At 37.6% G+C, this 25,677-nt stretch overlaps 1 protein-coding gene across 1 annotated transcript in view; it reads left to right on the top strand.

Moving 5' to 3' along the window:
• Positions 1-21,905, top strand: part of CYB5R4 (cytochrome b5 reductase 4) — a 105,312-nt gene extending 83,407 nt beyond the window's left edge. Inside the window, 4 exon segments of the mRNA NM_001193767.2 lie at positions 1,034-1,184; positions 1,484-1,570; positions 16,527-16,691; positions 21,302-21,905. Coding sequence (NP_001180696.1) covers positions 1,034-1,184; positions 1,484-1,570; positions 16,527-16,691; positions 21,302-21,356 — 458 coding nt within the window. The 3' untranslated portion in view covers positions 21,357-21,905.
• Positions 21,906-25,677: the final 3,772 nt, after the last annotated feature.

The raw sequence follows: 25,677 nt of genomic DNA, 5'->3' as shown, positions 1-25,677 counted from the left end.
AGGGTTTCTCCATGTTGGTCAGGCTGGTCTTGAACTCCCGACCTCAGGTGATCCACCTGCCTTGGCCTCCCAAAGTGCTGGGATTACAGGCGTGAGCCACTACGCCCAGCCCTGTTTTCAAATACTTACTTCATCAACTACTGCAAGATTCTTACTATCCTGCAATGGAAAACAAAGGAAAAATTGTGAGCATCCAAGCATTTTAAAATAGAGTATTTTAAATCATTCAAAAATTATACACAGCTTTATTTTTCATTTTTAAGATTACATTTCAAGTTTCTGAATCTAGTCCTAAAGATAATTTTCTTATATGAATGGTACATGGTGATTATATCAACTGGACTGTAGAAAATGGGCACTGATTTCTCAAATGTGTTGATGCTAGATTGGAAAGTGGCATGCTCTAAGTATAGTTGACTGCATTTCTGATCTTGCTTTGTTTTTATGGGAATTAAACTCAGAACAGCCTTTCTTAATTAATAGGTCTTTTCAAAAATTTGGTGGAAGAGAAGTTGGTATGTTTATCAACATAAGATTTTAGAATACATTTCTATTTCAATTTTCTCTCCTACTAATCCTGTTACTATGGTTAATAATCAATATGTAAATAGTGAATATCTATTCTTTACTCTGTACCATGTAAGACAGATATATGTGGACTCTGCTTTTGAAGTACTTAAAATTTAGTTTAGCAATCAATCCTTTATTGATAATTTGTGGATAAGTACTTTGCAGTAGTTTGTAAATTTCAGACTTCTGATGGTTTGGGAAAATAGTGGTGGGAAATTATACCATAAAACCTCATTATTAATTTGACTGTAATGATATAATTCAGACACACTTAGGGGCCTAATGAGTATCCTTAAGACTACTTATTTATCTTAAAGACTGATCCATAGTCTGGAAGTTAAGTGTTTATACTGTTACTCCTTAGTGTTTTAAATTCAGTTACTTTTGGCTTCTTAATTTCCCAGCTGGGTTTTTTGTTTTGTTTGTGTTTTTTTTCTGATTTAGTTTGTATTTCATTGTTTAGGAGATTTTGTTTCTGTAAGCAGTCCTGAGGGCAATTTTAAAATATCCAAGTTCCAAGAATTAGAAGATCTCTTTTTGTTGGCAGCTGGAACAGGCTTCACTCCAATGGTTAAAATACTGAATTATGCTTTGACTGATATACCCAGTCTCAGGTATGTAATTTTGTCTCTAATTACTATCCTTTTTGAGGCTGTTATATTAGTATAAGGTATTCTAAGTTGATTACTCACTGGACCTTAATAGACATGTTACCATTTCCTCATTCATCATTTCTTACTCTGCCTCCTCTAATACTAGGTATTAAGTAGGTTCTTTTATCTCATTTCAGTTTTTGATGATTTTTAATTACCTACTGGGCACTAAAACATTCACGCTGGTTCACTTTAGACTTGCCATTTGTGCATATTTTACATGTAATTAATTATTTCTGAGTTTTTGTTTTTCTTTTAAGGAAAGTGAAGCTGATGTTCTTCAATAAAACAGAGGATGATATAATTTGGAGAAGCCAATTGGAGAAATTAGCGTTTAAAGATAAAAGGTATTAAACTGATATTAGCTCTGTGTTTAGTTTTTTATACCTGTGTAGTAAATCTAGGCCTTAACTTGTCTGGTTGGAGCTTTGATTGGCCAGGAAGCTCCTTCAAAGAAAAAAAATAAACCGATAATTCTCTAACTGAAAATCATGTTAAATGTTCCCCTTTCCTCAAAGAGACACTGTCTGGCAAGATCTAGGCAACCTTATATATGTGTCACTAAGATGCATGTTGGACTTTATGATCATGTTATGTGATTTATACTGAGTTGGGTTTCACTGAAAATGTTGCAATGTAGCCAGTTTGGTAATGCAAGATTTTTCTTGTTATAATGGGGCTGATAAAATAAAAATTTGGTGAGAATGGACTAAGCAAAATTAAACATGGTACGGGATTTCTAAAGCTTTTTATATGTTAGTATCCTTTGTGACTTTCCAAGGCAGGAATTTTTTATGCATTGTTTAGCAAAATTCCCTTTACTTTTGTTTGTTTGCATTAACGCTTCTTCGCTCTATCACTAGTGATCCTTGGTACCCACTTTGGGAAGTGCTGGTATAGACAATAGAAAAAAGTTCTAGTCAAGCTGAACTCAGTAGTGGAATGGGACAGAAAGGATAACAAAAGTAAAAACTTATTTTATTGATTAAAGAGCCCAGTAAACTAAAATAAGAAGATAATTTAAATGAATATGTGCTCCATTTCCCCTAAAAAGATTTGATAGCAGTAGGAAGTTCAGAACAATCTTTTTACAAAAAGTGAATTGAATAAGATATCATACTTCCTAAAGCATTTCTATAATCATTAAAAGCTATTTCTAAGAATTTTAGGGCTTTATAAATTATACAGAAGATCTGAAGTAAATACGTATGTGTATGATAGGATGGTACAGATAAAATTCTAGGCTTTTTGAAAGAGTAAAGCCCTTAGAACTTTGTTTGCTGTCCAGGGGCTCGAGGTTCTTCTGAATATTTTCTGAATATCCATAATAAGGAAATGCTGTGGTCTTTTCCCATTTTTCCCTGCCTGCTGTCTCCCATCATCCTCCACTTTGTCTTTTAATAAATGGCTTTCGGACTTAAGGATGACACCTGAACTTATTTATCCTTGAAGTATTTATTCTTTACATACTAAAAACATAAACCTAAGAATATTTACTATATTTAAGTAGTTGTGTGGCATTTTAGAGAATTATTTAAAGAAGTTCAAGTTCTTAGTTTTTCAAGTATTTTTTAACACATTTTCAAAGTGAAAAATTGGAAGCGTTTATCAATAAGCCTAAAGACCTAAATTCCAGTTGCCATTCTGCTCCTCACCAGCATGAAATTTTATTCACAAATTATTTACCTCTAGGGGCCTCTTTAACTTCAAAAGAAAATAATGACGTCTTTCTACTTCATAAAGCTATTGTGAGCTTTGGAGAAGATAATGTAAATGCTTTGGAACCTGTGAAGCCCTCTCTCAGACATTTGAATTGTGGTTATAGAGGACCCCTATATACATGTTTGTTTTCTGTCTTCGCTGTTAGAGCTTCTGTTTTTTTAAGTAAATGTTTAAAAGAATTTAAACTGGTTGATTCCCAGGCAAGATGGCCAAATAGGAACAGCTCTGGTCTGTAGCTCCCAGTGAGACCAACACAGTAGGCGGGTGATTTCTGCATTTCCAACTGAGGTACCTGGTTCATCTCACTGGGATTGGTTATACAGTGGGTGCAGCCCACAGAGGGTGAGCAGAAGCAGGGTGGGGTGTTGCCTCACCCGGGAAGCTCAAGTGGTTGGGGAACTCCCTCCACTAGCCAAAGGAAGCCATGAGGGACTGTGCCATGAGTAACTGTGCTATCCAGCCCAGATACTACACTTTTCCCATAGGCTTCGCAACCTGCGGACCAGGAGATTCCCTTGGGTGCCTATACCACCAGGGTCCTGGGTTTCAAGCACAAACTTGGGCAGCCATTTGGGCAGACACCAAGCTAGCTGCAGGAGTTTTTTGGTACCCCAGTGGCACCTGGAACCAGAGAAACAGAACCATTCACTCACCTGGAAAGGGGGCTGAAGCCAGGGAGCCAAGTGGTCTTGCTCAGTGGATCCTACCCAAACGGAGCCCAGCAAGCTAAGATCCACTGGCTTGAAATTCTCACTGCAAGCATAACAGTTTGAAGTCAACGGGGAACACTCGAGCCTAGTAGGGGGAGGGACGTCCACCATTACTGATACTTGAGTAAGTGGTTTTCCACTCACAGTGTGAAAAAAGCCACTGGGAAGTTCGGACTAGGTGGAGCCCACCACAGTGCCAAAAAACCATGATAGCCAGACCGCCTCTCTAGGTTCCTCCTCTCTGTGCAGGGCATCTCTGAAAGAAAGGCAGCAGTCCCAATCAGAGGCAGAGGCTTATAGATGAAACTCCCATCTCCCTGGAACAGAGTGCCTGGGGGAAGGGGCGGCTGTGGGCACAGCTTCAGCAGACTTAAACGTTTCTGCCTGCTGGCTCTTAAGAGAGCAGTGGATCTCCCATCACAGCGCTTGAGCTCAGCTAAGTGACAGACTGCCTCCTCAAGGGGGTCCCTTACCCTTGAGGCTCCTGACGGGGAGACACCCCCCAGCAGGGGTCGACAGACACCTCATACAGGAGAGCTCTGGCTGGCATTTGGCGGGTGCCCTCTGGGATGAAGCTTCCAGAGGAAGGAACAGGCAGCAGTCTTTGCTATTCTTCAGCCTCTGCTGGTGATACCCAGGAAAACAGGGTCTAGAGTGGACCCCCGGCAAACTCCAGCAGACCTGCAGCAGAGGGGCCTGTTATAAGGTAAACTAACAAACAGAAAGCAATAGCATCAACATCAAGAAAAAAAACGATGACCAAGCCAACAAACACTCCATCCAGAGGTCACCAACAGCAGAGACCAAAGCTAGATAAATCCATGAAGATGAGGAAAAACCTGTGCAAAAAGTCTGAAAATGCCAAACACCAGAATGCCTCTTCTTCTCCAAAGGATCACAACTCCTTGCCAGCGAGGGAACAAAACTGGACAGATAATGAGTTTGACAAATTGACAGAAGTAGGCTTCAGAAGATGGGTAATAACAAACTCCTCTGAGCTAAAGGAGCATGTTCTAACCCAATGCAAAGAAGCTAAGAACCTTGACAAAAGGTTAGAGGAATATCTAACTACAATAAACAGTTTAGAGAAGAACATAAATGACCTGATGGAACTGAAAAACACAGCATGAGAACGTCGTGAAGCATACACAAGTATCGTAGCCGAATCGAGCAAGCGGAAGAAAGAATATCAGAGATTGAAGATCAACTCAATGAAATAAAGCAAGAAGACAAGATTAGAGAAAAAATAATGAAAAGGAATGAACAAAGCCTCCAAGAAATATGGGACTACGTTTGGTGTACCTGAAAGTGACGGGGAGAATGGAACCAAGTTGGAAAACCACTTCTGGATACTATCCAAGAGAACTTCCCCAACCTAGCAACATAGGCCAACATTCAAATTCAGGAAATAAGAGAACACTACAAAGATACTCCTTGAGAAGAACAACCCCAAGACACACAATCATCAGATTCACCAAGGTTGAAATAAAGGAAAAAATGTTAAAGGCAGCCACAGAGGAAGGTCGGGTTACCCACAAGGGAAGCCCATCAGAATAACAGGGGATCTCTCTGAAGAAACCCTAGAAGCCAGAAGAGAGTGGGGGGCCAATATTCTACATTCTTAAAGAAAAGAGTTTTTAACCCAGAATTTCATATCCAGCCAAATTAAGCTTCATAAGCAAAGGAGAAATAAAATCCTTTAAAGACAAGCAAATGCTGAGGGATTTTGTCACCACCAGGCCTGCCTTACAAGAGCTCCTGAAGGAAGCACTAAATATGGAAAAGAAAAACCGGTACCAGCCACTGCAAAAACGAAGCAGAATGTAAAGACCATCGAAACTATGAAGAAACTGCATCAACTAATGGGCAAAATAACCAGCTAGCATCATAATGACAAGATCAAATTCACACATAACTGTATTAACCTTAAATGTAAATTAGCTAAATGCCCCAATTAAAACGCACAGTCTGGCAAATTGGATAAAGAGTCAAGACCCATCAGTGTGCTGTGTTCAGGAGACCCATCTTACATGCAAAGACACACATAGGCTCCGAATAAAGGGCTGGAGGAAGATTTACCAAGCCAATGGAAAGCAAAAAAAAAAAAAAAAAAAGCAGGGGTTGCAATCCTAGTCTCTGATAAAACAGTCTTTAAACCAACAAAGACCAAAAAAGACAAGGGCATTACATAATGCTAAAGGGATTAATGCAACAAGAAGAGCTAACTATCCTAAATGTATATGCACCCAATATAGGAGCACCCAGATTCAAAAAGCAAGTTCTTAAAGACTTACAAAGAGACACTTTTACACAATAATAGTGGGAGACTTTAACACCCTATGTCAATATTAGACAGATCAACGAGACAGAAAATTAATAGGGATATTCAGGACTTGAACTCAGCTCTGGACCAAGTGGACCTAATAGACATCTACAGAACTTGTCACCCCATATCAACAGAATATACATTTTTCACAGCACCACATAGCACTTATTCTAAAATTGACCACATATTTGGAAGTAAAACACTCCTCAGCAAATGCAAAGGAACAGAAATCATAACAAACAGTGTCTCAGACCACAGTGCAATCAAATTAGAACTCAGGATTAAGAAGCTCACTCAGAACCACACAACTACATGGAAACTGAACAACCTGCTCCTGAATGACTACTGCGTAAATAACGAAATTAAGGCAGAAATAAATAAGTTCTTTGAAACCAATAAAAACAAAGACACAACATGCCAGAATCTCTGGGACACATTTAGAGCAGTATGTAGAGGGAAATTTATAGCACAAAATGCCCACAGAAGAAAGTGAGAAAGATCTAAAATTGACACCCTAACATCACAATGAGAAGAACTAGAGAAGCAAGAGCAAACAAATTCAAAAGCTAGCAGAAAACAAGAAATAAACTAAGATCAGAGAAAAACGGAAGGAAATAGAGACATGAAAAACCCTTCAAAAAATCAGTGCATCCAGGAGCTGGTTTTTTGAAAAGATTAACAGAATGGATAAACTGGTAGCCATACTAATAAAGAAGAAAAGAGAGAAGAATCAAATAGATACAATAAAAAATGATAAAGGGGAGATCACCACTGATCCCACAGAAATACAGACTACCAATCAGAGAATACTATAAACAACTCTATGCAAATAAAGTAGAAAATCTAGAAAAAATGGATAAATTCCTGGACACATACACCCTGCTAAGACTAAACCAGGAAGAAGTTGAATCCCTGAATAGACCAGTAACAAGTTCTGAAATTGAGGTAGTAATTAATAGCCTACCAAACAAAAAAGGCTCAGGACCAGACAGATTTACAGCTGAATTCTACCAGAGGTACAAAGAGGAGCTGGTACCATTCCTTCTGAAACTATTCCAAACAATAGAAAAAGAGGGAATCCTCCCTAACTCATTTTATGAGGCCAGCATCATCCTGATACCAAAACCTGGCAGAGACACAACAAAACAAAGAAAAATTCAGACCAGTATCCCTGATGAACATCAGTGCAAAAATCCTCAATAAAATACTTGCAAACTGAATCTAGCAGCACATTAAAAAGCTTTTCCACCATGATCAAGTTGGCTTTATCCCTGGGATGCAAGGCTGGTTCAACATACACAAATCAATAAATGTAATGCATCACAAAAACAGAACCAATGACAAAAACCACATGGTGATCTCAATAGATGCAGAAAAGGCCTTCAATAAAATTCAACACCCCTTCATGCTAAAAACACTCAAACTAGGTATTGATGGAACATATCTCAAAATAATAAGAGCTATTTATAACAAACCCACATCCGATATCATGCTGAATGGGCAAAAGCTGGAAACATTCTCTTTGAAAACCAGCACAAGAGAAGAATGCCCCTCTCACCACTCCTATTCAACATAGTATTGCAAGTTCTGGCCAGGGCAATAAGGCAAGAGAAAGAAATAAAGGATATTCAAATAGAAAAGAGGAAGTCAAATTATCTCTGTTTCCAGATGACACGATTGTATATTTAGAAAACCCCATCATCTCAGCCCAAAAACTCTTTAAGCTGATAAGCAACTTCAGCAAAGTCTCAGGATACAAAATCAATGTGCAAAAATTACAAGCATTCCTACACACCAATGATAGAGAGCCAAATCATAAGTGAACTCCTCACAAATGCTACAAAGAGAATAAAATATCTAGGAATCCAACTTACAAGAGATATGAAGGACCTCTTCAAGGAGAACTACAAACCACTACTCAAGGAAATAAGCGAGGACACAAACAAATGGAAGAACATTCCATGCTGATGGATAGGAAGAATCAGTATCATGAAAGTGGCCATACTGCCCAAAGTAATTTATAGATTTAATGCTATCCCCATCAAGCTACCATTGACTTTCTTCACAGAATTAGAAAAAAACTATTTTGAATTTCATATGGAACCAAAAAAGAGCTTGTATAGCCAAGACAGTCCTAAGCAAAAAGAACAAAGCTGGAGGCATCATGCCACCTGACTTCAAACTATACTACAAGGCCACAGTAACCAAAACGGCATGGTACGGGTACCAAAACGGATATATAGACTAGTGGAACAGAATAGAGGTCTCAGAAATAATGCCCCACATTTACAACCATCTGATCTTCAACAAACCTGACAAACAATAGGGAAGGGATTCCCTATTTAATAAATGGTATTGGGAAAAGTGACTAGCCATATGCACAAAATTGAAACTGGACCCTTCCTTACACCTTATACAAAAATTAAGATAGATTAAAGATTTAAACGTAAGATCTAAAACCATAAAAACCCTAGAAGAAAACTTAGGCAATACCATTCAGGACATAGGCATGGGCAAAGACTTCATGACTAAAACACCAAAAGCAATTGCAACAAAAGCCAAAATTGACAAATGGGATCTAATTAAGAGCTTCTGCATAGCAAAAGAAATTATCATCAGAGTGAACAGGCAGCCTGCAGAATGGGAGAAAAATTTTGCAATCTATCCATCTGACAAAGGGCTAATATCCAGAGTCTACAAGGAGCTTAAACAGATTTACCAGAAAAAAAAAAAAAATCCCATCAAAAAGTGTGGGTGAAGGATATGAACAGACACTTTTCACACTTCTGTGGTTAAATTGTCATTGAATTGTAAATATTAAAAAACAAATTTTGTAGTTAAGAGAAATACCCTACTCTCTATATTTAGGTCCCAGTCTTCTACTCCATCCTTTGTGGAACAAGGAGAATGATAAGAATTATGGATTCTGAGGCTGACATATGATCGAATATTTTCAGCAAGCATGCTATGCTTGTCCTCAGAGTTTATCTAGATAATGTAATTAGCAAATGGAATTCTTCAAAATAAAATTGTATAATGGAAAGTTATTAATATCTTGGCCTTGGGCAAATTACTTTATCTGGCTGAGCTTCAGTTTTTCCATCTGTAAAACGAACATTAATACCTACACCACAGAATCATTTGGACATGGGAATCAGTGAGTTAGCCTATGTAGGTGCCTAGCCCAGAATTAGTATGTTTGTAGCAGACATTCATTCATTCGTTCGTGAAATATGTGTAACATCTATTATGTGCCTGTACACATGGATCCAGCAGTGATAAGATATTGTGTTTGCTTTTTTTCTCATGCAGCCCAGGGAATGTGTCTCTTCATTTTCCCTAATTACTGCCCTCAGAATTGCAAAAATATAGATACTTCATAAATACTTTTTAGAGTATTACTCTTTCTATTTCAGTCTCATTTTCATGTCATTAAGTATGAAATCTGAACAGAAAACAATGTGTACCCAAATTTTGTCCAAATATGTTATTAAACTTGACTGTTCTAACAATAGGGATTCCATTCACCACCTTCCAAGTCTAGCAAAATCTTATACTTTTTCTCTTATGAAAAATGAGACAAAACATAAGGCAAATATGTGCAGTAGTGGATTTAACTAATTATGTAAACTGAAATCAAACTAAATTCCACTTATCCTTCTCCCAAATATGTGATCAGTGTTCTGAGGCTCAGTTCATTCAGTACACGTTGGCCCACCTGCTCCCATCAGCAGAATGCCCTAGCTCTGTGATGTCTCTGCTTTTGTAGAATGAGTTTTGAGGGGTGGCACAGGTGGGACAGTTTGACAGGTTGACTTCTAGAAAACATTTTGTGGTATATAAATATAACAGGTATTTTCCTTTTTGTTTCAAATGAGTCGTTCTTGGAGACCATTAATCTTTAGTAAAGGTAGTGGTACATTTTTTTATAACAGTATTTGTTGATTTTCCCTTCTCTTTATAAAATTAATACATGTTTATATAGAAAAGGTATAAGAAAAAAATCACCCATAATCCTACCACCCAAAGAACAATTATTAATGTTATGGTCTGTATCTTTCTATTCATATGCATACCTATCTTTTTGTTTTGTATATTTAAAATAATGTAGTCATACTAACTATAATTTTTATAACTACATTTCTACTTATTGTATTGTGTGTTTTTTACATAAAGAATATTTTCAACAGGTGGTTTTCAACCTTAAGCAACTCTGCCACCCCAGAAACATTTATGTCTGGAGACATTTTTTATTTTCACAACTGGGGGAAGAGGTGTTACTGACACCTAGTCAGTAGAGGCCAGGATTGCTACAAAATATCTTACAATTCACAGGACAGCCCGCCTACAACAAAGAATTATCCAGCCCAAAGTGCCAGTCGTGCCAGTTAGTAAATCCTGCAATATACTATGATTTTTAATAACTGCATTGTATTCAGTTGTGGGAGCATACCATAATTTATTTAATCAATTCTCTATTATTTGACATAGTGACTAGAAATTGTTCAATACCTCTCTAACTATTCAGGATAAAGATGTATCAGAAGAAGTATTGGGTCAAAGTATTTTAAGGCTCTTGATACCTATTATACTTTAAGTTCTGGGATACATGTGCAGAACATGCAGGTTTGTTACGTAGGTATGCATGTGCCATGGTGGTTTGCAGCACCCATCAACCCGTCATCTACATTAGGTATTTCTCCTAATTCTATCCCTAACCCCGCACCCCACAACAGTCCTCAGTGTGGAATGTTCTCCTCCCTGTGTCCATGTGTTCTTATTGTTCAACTCCCACTTATGAGTGAAAACATGGGGTGTTTGGTTTTCTGTTCCTGTCTTAGTTTGCTGAGAATGATGGTTTCCAGCTTCATCCATGTCCCTGCAAAGGACATGAACTCATCCTTTTTTATGGCGGCATAGTATTCCATGGTGTGTATGTGCCACATTTTCTTTATCCAGTCTATCATTGATAGGCATTTGGGTTGGTTCGAAGTCTTTGCTATTGTGAATAGTGCTGCAATAAACATACATGTGCATGTGTCTTTATAGTAGAATGATTTATAATTCTTTGGGTATATACCCAGTAATGGGATTGCTAGGTCAAATGGTATTTCTGGTTCTAGATCCTTGAGGAATCGCCACACTATCTTTCACGGTGGTTGAACTAATTTGCACTCCCACCGGCAGTGTAAAAATATTCCTATTTCTCCACATCCTCTCCAGCGTCTGTTACATTTTGACTAATAGCCTCTGAAAAATGAAAGCACTTAGCAGAGAATACTATACCCAGCCTACATTGTCGTTGATGATGACATTAACACTGATAGTGTCATTAACAGTGATGTTGTTAGTGTCATTATTTTTACACTAGAGTGGATTGGGAGGTTAGTTCGGGCAAAAGAAAGAGGAGGAAAAAAGGGGTTCTAAGCAGCACGGAAATGGGTCACCAAGGAAAGGGGACTATTTACCCACTTATATGCACCAACAGAAGATAGAAGACCATTTACATCACTTTAAACATCTGTGTGCTCACTATCTGCAAAATGTGCTTGACATTACAAAAAGATAAGAAATCAGTAAGACTACCCTAGTGGTGGTGAAGTTCTAAAGTACATCAGTGACTGTAAAGTCTGTGCCTTGAGAGGAACAAAAAACATACCGTAGCTATCTAGTGAAAAGAATTTTATTCCATTTTTGTGAGGGTAGGAATATCAGAGCTTCATGGAAGAAGGGGCTTTTGAGCTGGGCTTTGGGAAATGATTAGCATTTCTTTGAGTGGGAAAATAAATTTGGGTAGTGGGATTGCATAAGACATGAGGGCCAGTATATTCTAGTGTTTTAATAACAGAGTAGAGTCGTTTTTTTGAAATAAATACTGTGCATGAAGGAGAATGATGCAGAATAAAAATAAACCCATTAAACCTTATATCAGTTTTAGAAGGAATCTTCACAGTTATCATTTCTGATCCTTTTTGTTTACAGTTGAGGAAACAAGCTAGGCTAAAATCAGGTGATGAAAGACCTTGAATGTAATCCATATGTGAAGTAAATATTATATATCAGATAGACACAGGAAGAAGGCACAGTGACACTCTGCGGCTCATCTCCCTGTAGTGCTGACAGGCTCTGTGAACTATATGTTTTTGTCTTCTGATGTCAGTATTGGGGCTAGCAATATGGCAGTTCCATTTAAGCTGATGATGCCAGAAGCAGAAGTAAATGAAAGAGGATACCTGAAACTGTTTCTTTTTCCCTAACCTCTTATGTACCCAGATAGGCAGCCCACTATTCTGGAACCTTATAGCACTTTCGGTTTCTTCCAGGAGATGTTCCTCAGATGTTGTGTTGCTTGGAATATGTGCTTTGAAATGTTAATGTATTCCCCAGAATGGACTCTATGATTGAATACATTTGGGAAATAGTATATGCCTTCTTGAAGATTTACTCTGAACTTAGCATATTGAAGGCTTTCTGAAATTCTAAGGAAATATATTTAACTTTTTTGAACCCAGTATGTCACAGATTTATTTGATAGTTAGCCTGCTTTCATGGAATAACTGCTAACATCTGGAGGCATACTAGTGTTTCCTTTCATTAGATTCATTTTTAAAAATGTTTCCATAATTATATATGTTTTATCTAATTTTGATTCCTAGTTTTGTGAGATATTTTCCTGTGAGCACATAGCAATTTTTACTACAGTTGCAGACATTTTCTTTAGCTAGAAAAAAAAAAAAAAATAGGAAAAGCTGAAATACTAATCTGTGGGCAGTGAGGAATCACTGAAGCTTTTAAGCAAAAAGTTTGCAAAGTTGTATCAGGATTTTTAGGGGAACTAATATGGCAATGGTATATCAAATAGATTAAGGGCTAAGGCTGTTAATGTAATATTTTAGAGAAGAGATATAAGAACCTGATCTGGAGTTGTGACATTAAAAATGGGAAGGTAAGGGACTTTGTGTAAGAAATATGAAGGAGGTAAGTTGCCGAAGCTGATTGGCTAGAGGAGGAAGGAATAAGTCGTTGGATGACTGCTAATGATTTAGACTAAACGAATACATTTGTATTTCAAGACTTGTCATTTAAATCACTGTCAGCCTACCTTAAAATAAATTTTTTGACAAGCTTACTTAGACTGACATTTAAGATCGCATAGGCACTCATCAGAAGCAGTTCTGTTCTCTCCCTCTTTCATATTAGTTTGTATTTTATGGGTTAATCTGAATTTATTTTCAGGTAACCTTTTCAAGAGTCCCAACCCCTTTTGGCACTTTTGAAATTATAGAGGAATTTCAGGATGTTTACTGTGTGCCCTCACATGTCTCCAGCATCTCAAAGCTGTAATTACTTTAGACAGTAAGTTGACCTTCATTCAGAAAACCCAGGAGAGAGGATTCCACAGGAATTATCTATATTTTGATATAAAAAAATCTTTCATTAAAGAATTATTGAGTCTTAACTTGGGAATGCTCCTGTTCCAGATTAAGCCCTTTTCTCAGCCTATGAAAAGGAGATAAGCAGGATAACAGCCTCTTTACAATATCCTTAAATTGCAGCCATTATTTCTGTTCACCTTTTCCATTGAGTGCATAAATTATAGTCAAGGGACCATTATGTGAATAAATACAAAATACATGAGAAGTTTATACCGTTTATGTAAGGATCTGTTATTTATCACCATTTAGTAGATACCTGCAGAAAATATATCACTGATTAGGCTTTTTTATAAAGCATCCCAGTGAAGGAAAATTATGACTAGGTACTTGTGGCAGACTACAGAAACTTCAGTATTAATTTAGCAGTTTTATTCCAGTTATAGGCTCATTTGAAATAGAGCCACAGGAGAGCATCTTTTATCCTTTAATTTAACAGGACAGTTGCCACATTTTATTCAAGTATCTATGTATAATTGGAAATTTAAGACAGTGGTTTTATGGCTGCTTTTGGCCCTTTGATCTGATGAAAGAAAGATTATGATTTTTTTTTCCAGAAAAACACACTTATGAATTCACATACATTTTTATATGTAATTTTATGGATGCCAGCACATGGCTTTGTTCTTTTAAGTACAATTTTTATTTTTAGCCAACATGGCCTCTTTGTAAATACATTTCTTTATTCAAAAGGCATTTTTTTGTGTGTACTTTATTGAGCAAAGCCTGGATACAGTATTGAACAAGACAGACAAGGACCTTGCCCTCATGAAGCAGTAAGCAAATATCACATCCTGAGGTTATTTAAAACTATCTTAGTTTTAAATGCTTGGAAGGTAAAAATAGCGAGTATCTTTGGGGAGGCTATTTTGTGGATTAGCCTTTGGGGAGGCTATAGAGTGGATTAGTGTTGCTGCTGATACTAAATGGGAAGCTTGAAGATAAGAAATAAAACATAGTCCTGGAGGTGTTTTTAATATAAAATCAAAGAATATTAGAAATGTAAGAGATGACTCATTTCCCAACCTCATTCCACAAATGGACAAGACCTAGAGGCTGGAGTCTGTGTGGAGAGCTGAGGCTGGTTCTCTCGCCCTCTGCCGCTGCTCTTATTTGGTCTCTTATTTGGTCTGTGCTGCTTGTGCCAGGGTCCTTAGTTCTTGGGAAACTTAATCCAGCTGAGGCACAGCAATGTGAGGGCAGCTGTACCAGCCATACCTTGTTTCTGTTGTCATATTTACTTCCTTTGTCCTCTCATAAGAGAAACTGTTCACTTCAGCTTTTTCATGTGGTTTAAATTAATGTATCATGAATTCCTGCTACTCAGTTACTCACTGGAACATGTAGAACTGCTTTTAATTTGATGCTATTGAAATGGTAAGAATTAGTTTTGTTTGCTAAAACAGAGCAGACAGAGCAGGTACAACATAGAATTTTGAATTTACTGTGGCTTTTTACCAGCAATTTGTATAACAGATTACTAAGCCCATGGGAAGAAATGGTCTGTTGTTACATTGTGAGACTTTGTTTTAATCCTGTACCCTTTTGCTTTCATCTTTTTCATTCCGTAGTATGTGGGTACCTCCTGTGTGTTAGGGATACAGTGATAGCCAAAGCAGACATGGTCCCTGTTCTCATGGAGTTTAGAGTCTATTGGAGAAGGTAGACAATAGGTAATCAGCTTAGTGACAACATATTTAAAATCTGAAGTAAATGGCTATGAAGAAAAGGAAAAAGAAAACATTGCTACAACACATGAAACAAAGGACCTCAGCCTTGTGGAGGTGCAATACTTCCCTGTGGATTCCCTGATGCTTGAGGTGAAAACTGAAGAATGGGAGTGGTAATCTCATTACAGAAAGAAGAAAGAGAACAGGCAGTGTTATGGCAGTGAAGGCTAAGAGGTAAACAGAGTTAGAGCCAGGACTTGGTGATGAATTGGATATGGAGGGTGAGATAGAGAGAGGTTCCCAGGATAAATCCCAGGTTTCTGGCTTGTAAAACCAAGCAGACTGTGGTGCCAGTTACAGAGATCATGAGGTTGAGGTTGAGGTTGAGGGCCTTTGAGACAGTGACAGTAAGAAGTCAAATAGGCTTCTTAATCAAACTGGTTGTAAGGGTCTGGAAATCATTGGAGAGGTTTGAGCCAGAGATTAAAATACATGTGTCACTGGTAATTGCTATTTACTGTGATTTATACCAGCATATTATTATTGTTTATTTTGGGTTCGGGGGTAAATGTGCAGATTTGTTTCAAGGATATATTGTGTGATGCTGAAATTTGGATTTCTGTTGATCCTGTCAGCTAGACAGTGAACATAGTACACACTAGGAGGTTTTTCAGCCCTTGCCCCTTTCCCTACACCTCCCTCCATTTGGAGTCCCCAGTGTCTATTGTTCTCATCTTTATGTTCTTGTATACACAGGGTTTAGCTCCACTTATAAGTGAGAACATGCAATATTTGTTCTTTTTTTTCAATACCAGTTAATTATTAATAGAAATGTGGAGTTCTCTGAGATCCCTTGAAATCTCTATTTCATTTATATATTTATTTTTAATTACTTTCTTTTTTAAGAGACAGGTTCTTGCTCTGTCGCCCAGGCTGGTGCAATCATAGCTCACTGGATCAAACGATCCTCCTGCCTCAGCTTCTCAAATAGCTAGGACCATAGGCACATACCACCACACCTGGCTAAGTTTAAACAGTTGTTTTTGTTTTTTGGGGAGAGTTTCTGTTTGTTTGTTTTTTGTAGAAACTAGGTCTCACTTTGTTGCCCAGGCTGATCTCAAACTCCTGTTCTCAAACAATCCTCCCGCCGTGGCCTCCCAACGTGCTAGGATTACAGGTGTGAGCTACCATGCTTGGTAAAAACTTAAAAAAAATGCCAAATTACATTCCTTACTGTATAGGAAAAGCTAATCCTTAGCAAATATAGATTTACCTATATGTTTTTGTTAAATCTTATAATTTTTTCAGTGTTTTTCTAGCAAGTGTATCAATCTTTATATATTAAATTATTCTTTAGGGGAGAAATATATTATTGAACTTGAAACATGTTAATAATATGTTTAAAATAATAAACTGTAAAAAACTGTTTTTCTTTTCCCTAGACTGGATGTTGAATTTGTTCTCTCAGCACCTATTTCTGAATGGAATGGCAAACAGGGACATATTTCACCAGCTCTTCTTTCTGAATTTTTGAAAAGAAATTTGGACAAATCCAAAGTTCTCGTCTGCATTTGTGGACCAGTGCCATTTACAGAACAAGGAGTAAGGTGAGTAGCAGTGTAGTAGGAAACAGACTGCCCAATACTGAAATGAAGATATTTCATGACAAATATCTCTCAGTTCTTCCTATTTATATGAACCTGCATTTTAATAATCTTACAGTTTTAGAAAATAACAAAGTCTTTAAATCTTCATATAGTTTGAGCTGGAGGCTAGGATTATGCATATTGTTAGATAAAACACAAAAGTAAGTTACAGCTAGCAATCAGTGTTCTCTGCTAATGGCTGCCAATATGGATACACTCACAAGATTGGTGCCACAATCTTATTTGGGACATTAGGCCCAACCTCTTCTTCCATCAAAGCTTTATAATATATAGTAATTAATAAGGAATGTTCATCTCATTGTAGCTTTTGATCTTCATTCTCTGTAACTGAGTGAAAGTTAGTAAATAATATATGTGGTCAAAAGCCAAGCAGCAAGACAAAAAGGGGAGACTAGAACACAAATAAGGCAAGACTAATAGTTGAAGCCTGGATCATGAAAAAGCAGTGGTAGTAGCGATCCTGTTTGAAACTCACTTTGATGTGATTTAGCTTTAAAATGGCACTTTAAAATATTTGGTTAAAGGTAGCCCCTGTTGGATTTCTAGATGATTTTAAAATATAGCTGTTTTAAGTGCCCTATTCTTATTTAGCAGGTGACTAAGCCTAACATTTCTAGATGTTGGCGAAAAGAGTCAAACTCTCCAAAATCTCTGAAGAGATTTATTCTGAGCCAAATATGAGTGACCATGGCCTGTGAGCTCTCAGGAGGTCCTGAGAACATGTGCCCAAGATGGTCAGGGCACAGCTTGGTTTGATACATTTTAGGGAGGCATGAGACATCAATCAAATACATTTAAGAAATACATTGATTGGTCTAGAAAGGCAGAACAACTCAAATCTGGGTTGCCGGGGAGCACAAGTTTCCAGGCTATAGGTAAATTTAAACATTTTCTGGTTGACAATTGGTTGAGTTTGTCTAAAGACCTGAGATCCATAGAAAGGGAATGTTCAGGTTAAGATAAAAGATTGTGGGGACCAAGGTTCTTTGGAAGTCTTACAGTGGCTGCCCTTAGAGATAATAGATGACAGTGTTGCCTATTCAGACCTTTAAAAGGTACTAGACTCTTAGTTAACCTCTTCAGGATTGGACTGGCCCGGAACAAAAAGATCTAGCTATGTTGATAGGATTCTTTACAGATGCAGATTTTCCCCCACAAAGGACAGATTTGCAGGACCATTTCAAGATATGGCAAAGAAACTTGTTTTGGGGTAAAATATTTTGATTTTCTTCCTTGTCTCGTAATGTTATGCCAGAGTCAGGTTGGAAAGTAAGTCATGATATATAGGGTTAAATAAAACACATCTGATGAGAATTTATAGTTTGTAGGGCATGACTTCCTAGACCCCTTAGATAGGAATTTGAGCAAGATAAAAAAAAGTCAGAGTTTAGTCCTCATAGATAGTCTTATATCTTGCTTTTTTATTTAAAATTTTAATTATAGAAAAGATTGACCGCCCAATCAATAAATAAAGGCATTAAAAACTTTTTTTCTTCCATGTTGAATTTAAAATGTATTTTATTTTTAATTAAATATATTTCTGTGTTTTAATGCTTTAAGAAAAATGTTCTTTTAGTTAAACTCTCTCAACTTTTTTCAAGTTTCTATGTAAACTTTTGCTCTTTTAAAGCTCTAGCAAAACTATTAAATTTACAATGAAAACTAACATTATACAGGTTGAATATAAAATTTTTAGGAAAAAAGGCTAAGAGCTGTACTGTCTTCTACTGTATTGCTTCTGCTATTTTAGAAATATCTCAGTGAGTACTTTATAGATTGCAGTATAATAATACTTTTAAATAATTAGAATCATTTTTGCATTTTTAAAATTGACCATAAACTTGGGGAGGCCAAGGCAGCTGGATCACCTGAGGTCAGGAGTTCGAGACCAGCCTGGCCAACATGGTGAAACCCCGTCTCTACTAAAAGTACAAAAATTGGCCAGGCATGGTGGTGGGCACCTGTAATCCCAGCTACTTGGGAGGCTGAGGCAGGAGGATCGCTTGAACCTAGGAGGCAGAGGTTGCAGTGAGCCGAGATCATGCCATTGCACTCCAGCCTGGGCACCAAGAGCGAAACTCCATCTCAAAAAAAAAAATTGACCAGAACCTATATAGCTTTCTTTTCTCACTTTTACCTCAGAGCCAGTCTTTCAATGCTGTGCTAACTGGCTTACCCAGAGTTGCTCAGGAGTATTTATTAATCATTACATATGGATTCCTGCTATTACTCACTCCTGAACATACTACATAGAGTTGCATTTTGAGATGTAACTTGATTCAAATCAGTACTTAAAATTCATAGTAGCTACCCTTGTGACTTTCAGTTAGGACTCGTTTCTTTGGTTTCCTTATCCTCATCATCTTAATGGATATGGTATATTTTTCTTGATTGGCAATTATATGGGTTTCTTATTATAGTTTTTGCTGTTCTGAAAAATGAGTCTTTCTTGTAATGTCCACTCCTAGAGTTCTCCAAAGTTAATCTCATGTCTGCTACATAGATTATATTATAAATATAGCCATCCCAGACATATTCTCCATATTTGGTAAACATTTGTCAATTTGTATAGTATGATAACAGAGAAAGACTCAGAATACCTATTTTTAAAAAAATAGAGATAAGCTCCCAGTACTTTGGGAGGCCGAGGCGGGTGGATCACGAAGTCAGGAGATCGAGACCATCCTGGCTAACATGGTGAAACCCCGTCTCTACTAAAAATACAAAAAACTAGCCGGGCGTGGTGGCGGGCGCCTGTAGTCCCAGCTACTCGGAGGCTGAGGCAGGAGAATGGTGTAAACCCGGGAGGCGGAGCTTGCAGTGAGCCGAGATCGGGCCACTGCACTCCAGCCTGGGTGACACAGCGAGACTCCGTCTCCAAAAAAAAAAAAAAAAAATAGAGATAAGCAGCTTATCATTACTTGGCCAATAATGGTTCTTTCTCCACTAAATATGCACTTTATTACAGAGATTAGTAAAACAATCTCTCCTTTCAAGGACCACACTATCTAGTGGTAGAAACAGATGCACATACTGATAACTAAAGTATGACTCAGAACACCATAAATATCTTACTAGAGATAAAATCAAGATGTAATGGGAATTCTGGGAGAGATGGGTTACTTTTACCTAGCGATGTGTGTGTTGGAGAGACAGGAGCTGCATGGTCAAAAAAGTCATGTGCACTGCATGTGGACTAAAATCTAGCAGTCAAGAGAGATGGAGAAGGGGATAGTACAGGCAGAGAGAACTAGCAGATGCGTTAAGGGTGCAGATTTATACAAAAGCCTAGACTGGTTTGGCTCGGGTGAAGCTGCTTGCCTGGCAGAACAGGATAGAATGGTAGCGTGGGCCCAGACACTGAGAGGCTTTACTGCTGCACTGTGTTGGCCTCAACTCCTGTGCCCTACTGGCCCTTTGTGTGAGTATGTGTATCCCCTCTGGGAGCTGCCAGCTGGAGTTTAAATCCCAGGTCTACCACTTATAGGCATCTTACAATCATTTGCTGGGTGTCCTAGGGCAGTTCTTAACCTTTCTAAGTTTTAGTGCACTTGTCTGTAAAAATGAATAAATAATAATACATAAGTATGTGAAGTGCCTGGCAAAGTGACTACATATAATAGAGTAATTGGTAAAAAAGTAGTTATTGTACTATTTTCCTAGTTGAATAATATGCAATATTTCTACTTTTCCTGTTCAGTAGGGGGAGAATGAAGATAGAATAGTAGGGGAATCAATTCCTTTCTTTGAAAACTGGTGAATAAAGGGGGAAAAAATCAAACATTTATGCTCCTTTTGCTATATGAGCCATACTACTGAATAACCACATAATAAATCAGCAGACATTTTTCTTTATAGGATTCCTCAGCTGATTAATGAATAAAGAATGATAGAAGTAGAATATCACCAATTGCAGTGCTTAATTAACTAATGGATCTATACATAGATCATAATGGTACCTAGCATCCAAAAAGAGAGGCAACCATTTATTACATGCCTCCAGATAGAGGAACATTACCTATGAAATAGTCTTGTCAAAAAGATTTGAACCTGTGTCTGATCAAGCCTCTAGATCCATTTATTAAGTTATGGAAAATATGAGGATGTAGATACATATTATTAAGCAATACCACAGGGATGTAGAAAAATGAAGGTTTTAGGAGACTCAACAAATAAAAATCTGATTTTTGTCAACAAATAAATTGCAGGATGGAGTGGGGATCTGGGGGATCTTATAGATCAAAAGATGCCTGAAAGACTTATCAGCCAATCATAATGAGTAAATTTTAATTGGGTCCTGATTGAAACTTTTTTATAATTATGGCATTTATGATATAGTTGAAAATTTGAGCACTGCTTAGATATTTCATGATATTTAGGAGTTACTAATCACTAATTTTTTAAGAAGTGATAGTGTTTTTTTATTAAACAAAACTGCATAGTAAGTGGGGAGAATGAAAAAGTATCATGATTATGGTGGTAAGCTGCTCTTATTCCTTCATTTTAAAACATTTTCCCTTAGAAACATGTGCTTTTTGTTTGTTTTTCAGGTTGCTGCAGGATCTCAACTTTTCCAAAAATGAGATCCATAGTTTTACAGCATAATGAAGAGCTGTCATTGTCCTTTATTCAACTAGTTTATCTAAATTTGTGATTGCTTAGGGTTTTTTAAGAGAACATTTTTGTACATAATGAAAGGTTAACTAGAATCCAGTCTTCAGTTTCTTAAATGAAATCAAATGTTCCTTCTGTATAGGTAACTTCTTGGCTTTCTTTTGTACCATAACTTATTTTACTACTGATATTTGATCTGGACAGTTAATCATGGCAACAAATACATACAGGATTCTTTGTTATGAATCACAAATTTCCTTGCCATTTAAATTATATCACTGTTCTACAATAAGCACTTGTGTTTTATGACATGATAAAGTAAATGATCACTTCGATCATGTTTCTATGCTGTAAAATGTCTTATTAGCAATACAGATTAAATTTTACATTGCACTGTTAACTCAGGAAATGATCATTTATGTCCTTGTTATTAATATTAAAACATAGAATGTTATAACTTATTAACTTATCCAAACATTTTTGTGTGTGTATGTGGCACTGATGCAGAATAGAATAAAATTATACTTAAGTTCTTTTTAATCCTTGTGATAGAAATGTGGTTGAATGTAACAATATTGGGCCAGCGTCTTAAGGGGAATTTTAAAAGACAGCAATAAAATATATTAGAGACATGACACACATGCGTCTTTGGACTAGGTGTGTTAACAGAGCTTGAGAGAGGGAACCTTGACAGCTGTTTTTATTCTTAGCCAAAAACAAAGACGTTAGGAAAGAGAGTGAAAGTATAGCATCTAGTTCCACAGCCTAAAATTATTATTTGGTGCTTTGGAATGGGTTGAATTTTAATTCTTTTTTAGTTCATCTAAATCAGCTGGAAAAATGAGGAACATTCTGTCCTGAATGGTTCTTCCCCTGGTTGGCTGCTTTCTCCACAACTGGTGGTTCAGCAGGGAGCCCTCTTAGGTTCTTGTGTGTGGGCAACTTATTTTCTCTCTCTGCTGCTTTGTGCAACTGTCAAATACTTTCACAGATTCAGATCAGCAAAGGGTATGAAGAATAGTCATTGTGAGCTTTTCATGAGGAAACTGTTCAATGCATAGGTAGCTCCTGTATAAGCTAACTAGGATTTTTCAGTCTTAGTACAACTGCAATGTTTTCACAGAAATAGGAGATTGAAAGAATCTCCAATTTCTCTGTAAATGATTTTATAAATAGCTAAATTTTTACTGAATGAATAATATACCCAAGAGGAACACAATATTAATATTCCCCAAACTACAGACACCAGCTTGTGAAGCTTCCTATGTGCACATAGCTGGTTTGAACACTATCACTTTTCCCTGTGCCTCTGTCTTCTGTAGCCAATTCCACCATCATCATTATTCACAAAGACAGGAATCTAGCTGTCCTGGACTGGCAGTGTTCGCTGGTAGGTAACAAGAGCTTTTTCTAGCTTCATGCCTTCCCACTACTTATTTTTTTTCCAATCTAAGGGTGAGGTGATTTGGCTCTGTGTCCTCACCCAAATCTCATCTCAAATTGTAATTCCCACATGTCGAGGGAGGGTCCTGGTGGGAGGTGATTGGATCATGGGAGTGATTGCCCCCATGCTGTTCTTGTGATGGTGAGTTCTTATGAGATCTGATGGTTTAAAAGTGTGGCACTTCCTCCCCACCTCCTGCTGTCTTATGAAGAAGGTCCTTGCTGCTTCTTTGCTTTCTACCATAATTGTACGTTTCCTGAGGCCTCTCCCACCGTGTAGAACTGTGAGTCAGTTAAACCTCTTTTCTTCATAAACTACCCAGTCTCAGGTAGTTCTTTATAGCAGTGTGAAAATTGACTAATACAAAAAGAGACCATATACCACTTTTTTAAGTTCATTTGCGATGTATCAAATCTAATTCAGCCAACATCTTTCTCATCTTTTCTAAGCCTCTTCATTTTTCTCTCTCCAGTCCCAAGCAACAGAATCTCCTCTCTATTAATCGCTGTATGTAATACTTCCTCATTCCTCCTTTTATGTTTTATATTTTAAAACAAATCCATAAGTATCTCCTGGGTAATCTCCACTGACATGATTTTATCAACTTACATGTTAATTCCCAAATGGGAGTGACTAATTTGAGAATCAGCAGAGCTTCAGTTTTCAATATCCATTTACCTCCTCCTTACCACCCCACCGTCCACCTAGTAAGCCATTCTTGAACTATTAGGAATCAACATAAATATCCCCCTCTCCAGTCTGACTCTTCCATACCAGCTAACCCTGTCCTATCATCCCTCAGCTGGATTAGTACAGTAGCTTGATAATTCATCTTCATGCTGCAGTCCTGATCTCCTAAAATTCATTCTCCATTCTAGGGTATTCTAGAAGGACTTGGAGGAAAAAATCCCCTAAGTAGAACCTCAGTCTTCCAATTAATGCAACCAAATACTGAGGAGCACAGATAGAAGTATAGTTTATCACTGTTATTCTCAAGCAAATAACTAAAAGACTCCTACATCACATATTTGCAATGAAGAAAAAGAATTATGCTCAAAGTCACATTTGCTTGCAAATTCTGCTTTTTTAAAAAAAAAAAAAAAGGTTTACATATTAATTTTCTATTACTGCTAGATCAAATTACTACAAACTTAGTAGCTTAAAACAACACCCATTTATTATCTCACAGTTCCGTGGCACAGAAATCTAGGTACAATATGGTTCAACTGGGTCCCCTGCTTAAAGCCTCACAAGGCTGAAATCAGATTGTCAACTGAGCTGGGCTCTTAGCTAGAGACTGTAAGGGGAAGTCCCTAGATAAGAGTTCTTTCAACTTCATTTAGGTTGGTGGTAGATTTCAGTTCAGTTCCTTGCAGTTGTAGGACTGAGTTCCCCATTTCCTTGCTGGCTGTTAGCTGTGGGCTAGTCTTTGTTTCTAGAATCTGCCCACATTCCTTCTCATACTTTCTGTGTGGCCCTCTTCAGCATTAGTAGATGAATCTCATGCTTTCAATCTCTCTGAATTCCCCTGTGGGCCTCTTCAGCATTGGTAGATGAATCTCATGCTTTCAATCTCTCTGAATTCCCCTTCTGCCATATCTTTCTTGCCCTAGCGAGAGTTCACTGCTTTTAAGATCTCATATGGTTAGATCGGACCCACCCAGATATCCAGGGTAATCTTCCTATTTTAAAAATCTATAATCTTAATTATAGCTGGAAAGTCCCTTTTCCTATATAATATATTCAAAGGTTGCAGGTATTTGGGTGTTGACATCTTTGATGGGCACATTTTGTCTACCACAAGCTATAGAAAGAACAGAGAAATTTGTCCAAGATAAGATGATCAGGTTTTGTCTAGATAGGGGCCCTTGCTATGGTCTCTCAGTTTTTACGTTAATGTGACAGAACATGAGAGGAGCCTTGATACCCCCAAAGAGTCAACTTCTTTATGCTGGCAAAGGCATGGGTGCAACCTGCTCTGTGATCTACTTCTGAAGGACGCAAGCTTGTCCTGAATGAGGTTGGGACTGAGTCTGTTAACAGACCCCCATTTTTGGCAGAAAAAACATTCTGTATGGTCTACAGTATTTAAAATTGTGGCAAATAAATTATAAAGGAAAAATGAAATTTCAACTAGTTACAGTCTCTTGGTGTCTTTCAACATTGGTTTTATTGTGAAGTCATCTTCACCCAGCATTGCAAATTTAGCAGACCTCAAAACAGAATGCCAGAGTGATCTTAAAATTCAAAAATGAGTTTGCTTTCTTTGTTAAAGTTCTCTTGATGCATAGCCCCCATTCATGGAATGGAGGAGTTATCTTGGGTGCAGCATTATACATAGAGTTAAAATGTGGAAACCCAAACAACCTGATATGGTTTGGCTCTGTGTCCCCACCCAAATCTCATCTTGAATTGTACTCTCATAATTCCCACATGTTGTGGGAGGGACCCAGTGGGAGATAATCTGAATCATGGGGGCAGTTTCCCTCATACTGTTCTCATGGTAGTGAATAACTCTCACGAGACCTGGTGGTTTTATCAGAGGTTTCTGCTTTTGCGTCTTACTCATTTTCTCTTGCGGCCAGCATGTAAGATGTGCCTTTCACCTCCTGCCATGTTTCTGAGGCCTCCCCAGCCATGTGGAACTGTAAGTCCAATTAAACCTCTTTTTCTTCCCGGTCTCAGGTAAGTCTTTATCAGCAGCGTGAAAATGAACTAATACAGTAACTTGGTACCAGTAGAGTAGGGTGTTGCTGAAAAGATACTGGGAAATGTGGAAGCAACTTTGGAACTTGGTAACAGGCAGAGATTGAAACAGTTTGGAGGGCTCAGAAGAAGACAGGAAAATAGGAAAGTTTGCAACTTCCT

The sequence above is a fragment of the Macaca mulatta genome, chromosome 4, assembly GCF_049350105.2.
Source record: "Macaca mulatta isolate MMU2019108-1 chromosome 4, T2T-MMU8v2.0, whole genome shotgun sequence".
Lineage (NCBI taxonomy): Eukaryota > Metazoa > Chordata > Mammalia > Primates > Cercopithecidae > Macaca > Macaca mulatta.
Note: the sequence above shows the minus strand (reverse complement) of the source record. Positions and strands in the feature narration are given on the sequence as shown.